This window comes from Capsicum annuum, chromosome 4 (assembly GCF_002878395.1).
Source record: "Capsicum annuum cultivar UCD-10X-F1 chromosome 4, UCD10Xv1.1, whole genome shotgun sequence".
Classification (NCBI taxonomy): Eukaryota; Viridiplantae; Streptophyta; class Magnoliopsida; order Solanales; family Solanaceae; genus Capsicum; species Capsicum annuum.
This window is the reverse complement of record NC_061114.1, coordinates 190,063,247-190,074,776: the sequence shown is the minus strand read 5'-3', so window position 1 is coordinate 190,074,776 and position 11,530 is coordinate 190,063,247. Positions and strand designations below refer to the sequence as shown.

Genomic DNA, 11,530 nt, shown 5'->3' with positions numbered 1-11,530 from the left:
TGAAATGTATAATCTGACATTATACATTGCATATATTTGATTATTAATGTATAATGTTATTACATAAATCTTATTATACATTGCTTTTCATACTCTTATTATACATAACAAACATTGTATGGTTTAGTTTATATTATACATTTAGTGAGTTTTCATAGTGTATAAAGTGACATTATACATCTGAATAACTGATATGTCATACATGTTTTTAATGTGAACTATTTTAGTATGCAACATTATACATTATTGCATCTCAAACATGTGTAAATTTTTTCTGTAATTGTTGTATTTTTTTATTCTAGAGCTTGAAATACCGTATAGATAAAGTTTCAGAGCACTCTTTGCATATTTTGAGCTCGTGCAATCGTGGTTTTGCTGGAGACATAAAGTCTTATTTTGGAGAAGATGTTTTCGAGGCATTTAGAAATACATTATTTGAGATTTTTCTTGACCTTCCGCAGTGCAACAGGATTGGGCAGATTTTAAAATGTATCTTTATGCTAGAAATCCAACAAGATATTAAGGACGAGATACATGTGTGTGTGCAGGGGAAGATTTTGAAATTTACCATTCTCGAATTTGCTATTATTACCGGCCTAAAATGCACCGGTGATATTGATGAGTTTATGTATACTTCATCATCAAAATTCCCTTTGATGTCGAAGTATTTTCCTGAATCTGGAGGTGGTATAACTAGGTCAAAACTGATAACACATATGAAGATGGAAAATTTCGAGAACTCTGAAGATGCTTTGAACCTTGCGATATTATATTTTGTTCATACATTCATGTTATCTCAGTATAAAGAAGCGTCAATCAGTGTAGCTCACTTTCAAATGGTCGAGGATGATCGGTACATACACTTTCCATGGGGAAAGATAACTTTTGAAAAGTTGATCAACTATGGCGGCAAGATTTCAGAGTCGCAAAGCAGTTATACTCTTTGGATGGAATGCCCCATGCTCTAAATGTCTAGATATTTGAGTGTTGCTCTGCGGTAGATAAAAAAACTATTTTGCGACATGGAAACATCATCCCAAGAATACTTAACTGGTCTGTTGAGTGTACAAGGCCTAAGTATGAATCTTTTATGTCAGGCATGTTCAGTAAGGTAATTGTATAACATGTTAAATATTTTTATTTTATACTCACTTTATCGAAGTTCTAATATTTTATTTTGAAAATAATTTTTTCAGTGCTCTTTCAAAAATTTACAGCCTACAAATGAAAAAGTTCGTACTTTAGATTTGTCTTTCTCTGAGGATTTTGTGGTTTTTGATTCAATATCTGCTGTTTCCACTTCCGTTGCTACAAAAATACAAACGGCAGGCGATGAAGATCAATCGCGTGTTGTCACTGGAGATGCCGAGTATGATGATTTCACCACTGGACCTGCTTAGGAATTTCTAAGAAAGGCTCGTTTGGCTAAACCTCTATCAACTGAACAACCATTCAAAAGAAGAAAACAGTTATGTTTCAAGAAGTTTGTCCAGCTGCGACAGATGGACAGAAATTAACAAGTTCTCATTCAGTACGTCATGTGTCTGGTATGTTTTCTAAAAAACAATAACAATTAATAGATAAACTACAAATTCGTGTGTCTGATTTTGATCATCGTCATCAAGTAGAAATTGGTGTGTCTCCTGCGCGAATAACTCAAGTCTGTTCCTTCGTCTTCCATAACGCCTGAAGAGACTTTTAAGTCTAATTCAAATATGGAGCAGATAAAGAGTTACATCAAAATATATGTAAGTTAATTTTCTTATTCACAAATTTTAATTTTAAAAAATCATTACTTGTTTCTAATATCTTATTATTTATCTGTAAGTTATAAGGTGAATGAACAAATTGCTGAGCTGAAAACACTAATCTCCAATATACCTGGTGAGGTCATTAAAGCATTGAAGAAAGAAGAGAATAAAGAATCTCCGGTATAAAATAATTTTTCATTCAAATTTTTAATACTTTGAACAAATACTCATACATTATTATTATTCATGAAATATAGGAGGAGAAAATTGTTCATCAACAAGAAGGTGCGGAAGAAGGATCAAAAATAAATGACAATTTTTATAAGAATGATTTGCCGGTAATGTTAATCTAAATTAAATTGGCATGTTACCATAAATCTATATATCTCTAATATTTTAATCTATTTTTATTTGGTTCTTATGCAGCATGAAGATGAGTACACGGGACCAGTCATTCACATAACAAATGATGAACCATCAGTACTTAAACCTTTGGAAATAGAGATCCAAGATTGTGTCCACATTCATACTGAATGTCCAATAATAGCTGAGGTTCAATTCAACCAGAAGGTATATATATGATATGTATAAATATGGTTATACAATGTAGATATCAAATTATAAAAATATTTTCATTCATCATTATAGAAATTTGATTAAATGTACAGACATCCACTTGTCAATTTTTTGTAGGATGAGCATATGAATGATCAAGAAGAGGGACATGAAGAAGAATAAAAAAACACGCACATTACTGATATGGAAGATATATCGGTACATTTTTGTTTATCATGTTGGTTGTTCTTGGATGAATTCAATATTTTAAAATGCTTTACTTATATGTTGTTACAGTATTATTACACATACATTTGAATGTATATTGATATGTTATACATTATTAATAATAATAATATATTTCAGAAAATGGATGTTCTTTTATTTAGAGACTATTTGAGTTTAATTATACATTCATTTGAATGTATAACATTATGTTATAGATTAAATCATCATATAACAAATACATATGTATTTGTTATACATATCAATTTTAAATTACCGGTTCATACTTTATTCATTCAACTACGTATCACTTTGACTAAGCTTTTATGGATGATGCTTGTTACTGAATGTAGGATGAGCATAATGATGCAATAGAAGCAGGTTGTACTGAATATCTGACCATACAACATAGCCCTCAAATGAAACATTTAGAGGTATTTTTTTGGTTGTTCATATTGTTTATTAACTCAAAACTTACATGCTTATACTTTCACATCCATGCCAACTACATATCAAATTTTATGAAAAGTTTTTCATTCACCATTGTATGGCTTTTCAAATTACTATTATAATTTTTTTTCCTCTTGCACTATGTCTTACTTTGAATAATTTGCATTGTAATACTATCTTATTTTGATACTGTCTCAGTTTCATTATACATTCATTTGAATGTATAGCATTATATTATATATTGAAATGAATTTTTATACATGATGATTGTTACTGAATGTAGGCTGAGCATAATGCTGCAATAAAAGCAGATTGTACTGAAGAACTGAGCATACATTTAGAGATACTTTTTTGGTTGTTCATGTTGTTTATCAACTCAAAACTTACATGCTTATACATTCAAATCCATGCCTAATAGATATCAAATTATATAAACATCTTTTCATTCATCTTTGTATGTCTTTTAAAATCACTAATACAAATTTTTTCCCTCTAAAATTATGTCTCACTTTGAATAATTTGCATCGTAATACTATCTTATTTTGAGACTATCTCAGTTTCATTATACATTTATTTGAATGTATAACATTATGTTATACATTAAACCATAACAACTACATGTGCATTTGTTATACATAACAATTTTAAATCACTGGTAAATATTTTTTTCATTCATCTACATATCATTTTGAATAAGCTTTCATAAATGATGCATGTTACTGAATGCAGGATGAGCATAATGCTGCAATAGTAGCAGGTTGTACTGAAGAATTGAGTATATAGAATAAACCTCATATGAAACATTTAGAGGTATTTTTTTGGTTGTTCATGTTATTTTTTAAGTCAAAACTTACATGCTTATACATTCATACACATGCCTAATAGCTATCACATTATATAATAAGCTATTCATTCACCATTGCATGACTTTTCAAATCACTATTACAAATTTATTTTTCGTTGAACTATGTCTTACTTTTAATAAATGTGTTCCGACATTCTACTTAACTCTTAATTTAGGATGTGTTTATGTCCGATAAAGAGGAAGCTAGTATCGAAGATTTGGAAAAATAGCACAGTCCTGTGATGGTACATTTATTTTTTTTCTGCTTTACTCTTGTTGATTTAACACTTCAAATCTAAATTAAGAGTAACTTACAATATAGTACTGTTAAAAATGATCATAATATTCCTATATGCATATCTAAATTTTTGAATTTTCATTCTACATCGATTTATTTTTGTGTTGTTATTTCGTATTATACTCTTCTAATATTGATCTTTATTAATTTTAGCTCATAATGAATATTTAACAATATATGAATTGATTATACCCACGTATAGTTAATTATGTATAATGTGCATTGCAATAATATATGAATTTAGGGATGTGTTAGCTTCCTTATACTTTCATTTAAATGTATAACAGTACTTTATACATTCATAAAGATTATTATACATTCATATTCAATTTTTACATATATAGAGATTACAAATCACCTTGACATATTTATTTTCTCACATAATGATTTTGATTAAAATACGATGAGCATATTGTCGCAAAAGAATCATGTTGTGCTGACGAATTGAACAAAATCATAGTACTAATTTGAAAGATTTGTAGGTATTTTTTTGACAGTTCATATATTTTTTTTAACTAAAAAACTATCTACATAAATGTAGCTGTTGTTTAGGTATCACTAACGTTAAACATTAATATGTTTGATTATATACATAACACATCAATCTTTAATCTGTAGGATGATGTGAATGCCATAATAATGAAATCTGTTCAAGATGCTTTAGACGCACTAAAATTTGGGTTGTCAACACCTTCGAATACAAACAAATTCGATGTTGTTACACCAAATTTAGTGACGGAAAGCCAGTGGTCACTTCCAGATAGTCAGTTTCCACCTGACTTTCCTGATGTACAAGTAAGGGATCTTGAAGCAGCAAAAGCACGTTATCTCAAAATAGAAATCACCTGTAAAAAGAGACAGGAAAAAATCAAAGATTTTTAGGTCACCATACATCACAAAATTTGGATCGAACTCTAAAGATGAGGGCGATTCTGATAATGAAGAGAAGCAGAGGTATGCTTTTGATAGTTGTACCATTTTTGAAGACTTGCCTAATCAATTGATCAACAATTATTCATAGTGACTTTGAAATTGGGTTACTGAAATATCATGCTTCAAAGTAAGTTATTTAGAAAGATTACTAAATTATTGAAAATATCATACAAGAATAAACCTTGTTTAAGTCTAATGCTTGTTTATTTTACAGGAAACAAACAGACAATCACTATCTAAAAAATGCTTCAGGATTAGGTTATCCTCTATTGGACTTTATTGTTGCACAAACACTCTCAAAAAATTGGTTCTACTTGATGTCGCAACTCAAAATGTCTTGGAATGATGAGGTAAATTAAACTAAACTATATCATGCTTGTTTAAACTTTTACTAAAAATGTTCTAATTGTTACTGGATACATACAATCTATTGTATGATTACATATCAAACATATGGTGTGATGTACAATCATTTCTTATACATTTAATTGTAACAACTCATACATTGATGTTCTTTGTTGAAACATAATAATAACTAAAACATATGACTTTGAATTTATTTTATGACACAATTTCATACATGTGGTATGATATATAAACACATTTTTTACATGTTACGTTAACATATCATACATTCATGTCAATTATCAATACATAATAATAACTAAACTTATGCATTAGAATCTGTTGTGCGATTAAAATACATAATACATAGAATCTATTGTATAGTTACATATAATACATGTGATATGATGTATAATCACATTTTAAACAAGTAATGGTAACAGATCATACATTCTTGTTCTTTGTTGCAAAATAATAATAACTAAAACATATGACTTCGAATTTATTTTATGGCTAAAAACTATACATGTAGTATTACATATAATCAGATTTTATACATGTTATGTTAACATATCATACATTAATTAACATTCCCAATACATAATAATAACTAAAACATATGCATTAGAATTTGTTGTATGAATAAATATCATACATGTTATGAAGTGTATAATCACATTATATAGATGTAATGGTAACAGATCATTCATTTAACTTCTTGTGCAATAAATATTAACGTATTATTATGTAGTTTTCTTTCAGTGCTTAACATAACACATTTTAACATATAGCACTTAGATGTGATATTCTACCATTTGAGAAAAAAATTAAAGTTACAGCAGTGTGATACATATAGATATACAACAACCAACTGCTTCTTCTAAACATATATGGAAAAAACATACGAATGACATTTTCCAGCAGTTAAAACAGATCAGATATCCACGCAAAAAGGCTATGCAGAATTTGTTGTTTGTGCTTCTAATGAAATCTCTATAACAAATATAATTAATGGATTTTGTATTCCTGCGGATTTACCATGGCATTTGATTGATGAGGTATATGTTCTTGTTAACTGTGGAAAAGAATATCACTGGGTATTGGCTGTAATTGTGTTAAATGAGAGAACAATACGTGTGTATGACTTATTGTCAAGCAAAAACAAAAGTGAACCACCAACTGAAATACGAAAGTTAGCAGCCATGTTGCCTACTTACTTGTCGGACAGTGGTGTTTTTGAAAAGACTGAAAGAATAATTGGTCAACACTTAAAGCGTACGAAGGGAAGCTTAGTCTGCAAACTGGTGAGATAAGTCACAACCCATTTGATATTGAATACGTACAAAACATTCCACAATAAGCGTCTGATAGTTTATAAATGTCTCTTACTTTTTAAATTTTCACATGTATAATCTTGGTAAATTACTAAACTTATCGGTCTTTCATTTTATTAAAAATTTAGGAACTGCGGGATCTTTGTGTCTGTATATGTAGAAATATTGAGTGAAGGGCAGCAAGTCCATTCATGTGAGTTTGAAGCTGCTAGTCAACGTGCACGGTATGCTTCGTTACTATGGCATTACGGAGTGATAATGATGATCCTCCTCGGCCAAAGAATACTTTTCTCCAATCACCTGATGAAAGTGCAATTGTTACTTTGGAGTAGCTCATTCTAAAAAATATTCTAATTGCTTTTTTGTTGTTTCTGCTAAATAGTTATATACAGTAATGTTTTTTTAAATGTTGGTTTTTAGGCAACATTATATGGATGGCAGTTTTTGGTTCTAATACATTTACGTAAACTCTTTTCTGCTTATTCTATATTGTTTGTTAATTACTCATTTTACCTAACATAATATTAATAACACCGTATAACAACAATTTACATATTTATAAATTATATATATGTAAAACATTGTATTTTTTTCTAGCATTAAAGAAGGACCTTACCCTTTTCTATCGTCTCAAGGTCATAGTTTTCTTATATTGTTTGTTGATGATTTCTTTTGTTATACTTGGTGTTATCCACTTTTCAAAAAGTCTGATGTCTATCTGTTTTCTCTCAATTTTAATTTTTTGTTGAAAGACAATTTAATAAAAAGATTAAGGCAATCCAAACTGGTTGGGTGGTAAGTTTCGTCCTGTAATAACTAAAGAATTATCAATGAATCAATGAAGAATTGAAGAAACCAGAATTAATAGAATCAAGAAGCTTTGTGAATTAAGAAGAAGAAGAAGAAGAAGAAAATGAAGAGAAGGATAGAACTATCATTATTCTATCCAAGATGATTTCTTTTCTTGATTAGTTACTACATATTACAAGTGTATATATAGTCTATGTATGGTGAATGAAAGATACTAATTGTCTAACTGTATATAACTAACATTTCACATAGTAGTTAGTTAATCCTGTAGCCTTCTAACTAACTGAATTAATTCTAATTAAGTAACACCTCTTTCAATACTCCCCCTCAAGCTAGGTACTGCAAAGATATTGTGTATACTTAGCTTGGAACTTAAGAATTCATGTTAAACTCTTCTCAATCCTTTTGTTAATATATCAGCAGGTTGTTTACTGGTAGTTATGTACTTCATTGAGATCAATCCTTCAGTAATTTTTTCTTTTATAAAGCGGTAATTTATTTCAATATGTTTAGTTCTTTCATGATATACTAGATTTGTTGCAATCTGTAAAGTTGTTTTACTATCACTATACACATTAACTGTCAAAGTAAACTTAACATTCAGCGACTTTAGTAAACCAATGATCCATACTAACCCAGCCATAGTAGAAGCCATGCTTCTATATTTAGCTTCTATTGAACTCTTTGAAACAGATGTTTGCTTTTAGATTTTCACACAATGAGTGACTCAGCAAACTTCATAATGTACCCTGTGATTGGTCTTATAGAATTGGGACATGCAGCCCAATCCGCATCACAATAAGCTAAAATCACATTGTTGCTCTCACTTGATAATAAAATACCTTGTCCTAGTTATTTCTTAAGATACCTGACCACTCTAAGTACAACTTTCATATGAAACTATTTAGGTACTTGCATAAACTGGCTTAGAGTTTGAACACGGAATGAGATGTTTGGTCTGGTCATTGTGATATACAAAAGTTTGCCTATGAACTTCTAATAAGAACCTTAATCTACCATTGTGTCTGTCTGTTTGGTGTTCTTGTAGACATAGTCGTCATATTCTTTTGTTGTTAACTTCACATTTGTATCCATAGGAAACATAGCAGGTTTTGCAGCCGCAAGACCAGTTTCTGAGATTAATTCTAATGCATATTTTCTTTGGTGTATGAGAATCCCTTTCTAATATCTGACAAACTCTATACCAAGAGAATATCTTAACTCACCCAAATCTCTTATCTTGAAAGTTTCTTGTATAACCTTTTTGTATCATCTATCAGCTTGAGACTATCCCCTATTATGAGCATGTCATCTACATATACTAAAACCAGAGTGGTGCCTTTTCAACATCTTTCTTGACAAACAGTGAATGATAAAACTTGCTTTGTTGAAACTTGAACCTTACTAGAGCCTCGGTCAACTTAGTATTCCATTTTCTAGGAGCCTGCTTTAATCCATACAAGGATTTCTTGAGTTTGCACACTACTTTATTCTCCCCCTAACTCTAAAATCCTTATGGCAAATCCATGTAAATTTCATTAAGTCACCTTGTAAAAATGCATTAAATACATCCATTTGATAAACATGCCACCTTTTAGTTACAGTATAGTAAGTACAGTCCTAACAATTTTCATCTTCACTATAGGAGAAAAAGTTTCTTGATAGCCAATCCCTTCTTTTTTACTATATCATTTGGAAACCAACCTAGATTTGAACCTTTCAATTTCACCTGATGATTTGTATTTAATCTTGTAGATCCACCTACAACCAATAGGCTTCTTACCCCAGGAAGTGACACTAGATCCCAAGCCTGGTTGTCTTGAAGTGCTGTAATTTCCAACTTCATGGCATCTATCCACTCGGGATCTTTTATAGTCTCAAAATAAGTAGTAGGTTCAGAAATAGTTGAAAAAAGCTGAGATAAAATCTTGATACTTAGTTGTTATATGATCATATCCAATGTATTCAGAAATAGGATAAGCTACTGGTTTCTTGATAGTCATGGAAACAAAATCCTTAAGCCATATAGGAGGATTTCTATCTCTATTAGACCTCTTATCTTTAGTAGTCATGACACTAGAAGGTAAAACCATAGATTGTACAGGTTGTTGAACCACATGTTGATGAGCTTGAACCACAAACTGTTGAACCTTAGCCTGTACTGCAGGACTAGTTTGAGTGTGACCCTCAACCTGATACTTAGATGTCAACTCATCAGAATCACAATTAAGGGAAGAAGTAGGAAAGATGGTACACTTCTTGAACTAGTATTAGTTTTAAAAGGAAAAATATCTTCTTTAAACCACACATCTCTACTAACAAAGAGAGTGTGTATGTGTCAAGATCAAGTAAGAAATATCCCTTTTGTGTCATAGAGTACCCAAAGTGTACTGCTCTTCTGGATCTTGGCTTTAACTTGTCAACCTCCTGAACAACTTTGCTATAGCACAAACATCTTAACGCTCTTAAGTGTGACACAGATAGTTGCTTGTTATATAACACTTTATATGGAGACTTTTTCTTCAACACTGTACTAGGAAATTTATTAACTAAATGTGCAACAGCTAACATACAAAGGCCCCAAAACCTAATAGGAATCTCAGCTTGAAACCTGAGAGCTCATGTTACCTCTAGTAGATGTCTATATTTCCTCTCAGCTACTTCATTCTGCTGAGGAGTATAGGTACAACTAGTCTGATGTACAATGCCTAGGCTTCTAAATAATTGACTACATACTAAATTGAAAAATTCAGTACCATTATCAAACCTGACTATCTTAATAGATTTGTCAAACTGATTCTGAACAAATGCCAAGAACCTTTGTATAACTACACACACATCAAACTTCAATTTCAATAAGTAAAGCCATGTCATTCTGGAGTAATCATCCACTACAATTAAGAAATACTTGTTACCATCAAATGCAGTTTTATAAGGACCCCATACATCCATGTGTACAAACTCAAATAAACTATTAGTCTATATGCTACTTGTAGGAAATGAACTTCTGACTTGTTTTGCAATGGACAAACATAGTATCTAACTATTGTATCAACTATGCAATCATGTTTATGATCTATGAGTTACTTCAGTACTCCATAAGAAGCATGACCAAATCTTCTATGCACAAAGCAATGTCTTCAAATTTTCTAGAGTTAGTGTCTTTCCTTACAGCTAGAACACACAACTTCTCTTGATGAAATGTCTTTAATTGTCCTCTCGGAATGTACAACCCATTCTCTTGTCTACTAATCTTCTTCACTTATTTATTGAAAAGATCCTGAAAAAGATAAGAATTTGAAAGGAAATTTACTGAGCAGCCTAGCTCCCTTCTGAGCTTAATAACATACATGAGATTACACTAAAATTTTGCTAAGTTATACACATTGCTCAATGTACTTCTATCGGATATGTTACTACTACCAATAAGAGTAACTTCAGACACATCTCCTGTAGGTAGATGGACTTTTTTGACACTGCAGGTTGTACTAAGGAATTTTTATCCAATATTTCTACATTACCAACCATATGATTGGTAAATCCAATATCTATAATTCATTCCTGTATACTCTTAATAAAAAATATAGTATGATGATTAGTACCTGCTAAGTGTGCGTCAAAAGTAGTTGCCTTATGAGAGTGTCCATTGTCATTCTTCAAAAACTGAATGATATAATTGTATTGGTCCTTTATGAAGGGATATGGTCCTCTTTCAGTCCCATCCTATTGATCTTCTTGATAGACTACATTCTTTTCATTTGCCTTTGATGCAGACCTTTCACTTATCATCTTGTATGCATTAATCTCATTCCTACCATACACTTGACAATTAGGAACCTGACTATCTATAACTACATTATGAACTTTACTATTGGATTTATTGAAGCCATTCAGACCATTTTCTTGATATGTACTCAACCTTTTTTTTCTAAACTTTTTGTATTATGGTGGGTAGCCTACTAGCTTGTAACACACTTCTTTAATA

The 11,530-nt window shown here is 30.7% G+C and overlaps 1 protein-coding gene across 1 annotated transcript; it reads left to right on the top strand.

Annotated features, from left to right (window-relative positions):
* Positions 1-1,471: 1,471 nt before the first annotated feature.
* On the top strand, positions 1,472-6,991 carry LOC124898029. The gene is made up of 11 exons (XM_047411645.1): positions 1,472-1,547; positions 1,693-1,748; positions 1,836-1,931; positions 2,009-2,089; positions 2,178-2,321; positions 2,885-2,965; positions 4,742-4,918; positions 4,962-5,077; positions 5,271-5,406; positions 6,340-6,705; positions 6,911-6,991. Exons 1-11 carry the CDS (start codon positions 1,472-1,474, stop codon positions 6,989-6,991), a joined length of 1,410 nt encoding a protein of 469 aa, XP_047267601.1.
* Positions 6,992-11,530: the final 4,539 nt, after the last annotated feature.

Excerpts from the sequence above, each read along its gene's own strand:
- LOC124898029 (XM_047411645.1), top strand. The coding sequence starts at position 1,472 with ATGTTTCAAGAAGTTTGTCCAGCTGCGACAGATGGACAGAAATTAACA. Across the intron at positions 5,407-6,339 it reads AAATGTCTTGGAATGATGAG|ATATCCACGCAAAAAGGCTA; the intron begins GTAAATTAAACT and ends AAAACAGATCAG. Across the intron at positions 6,706-6,910 it reads GAAGCTTAGTCTGCAAACTG|GGCAGCAAGTCCATTCATGT; the intron begins GTGAGATAAGTC and ends TATTGAGTGAAG.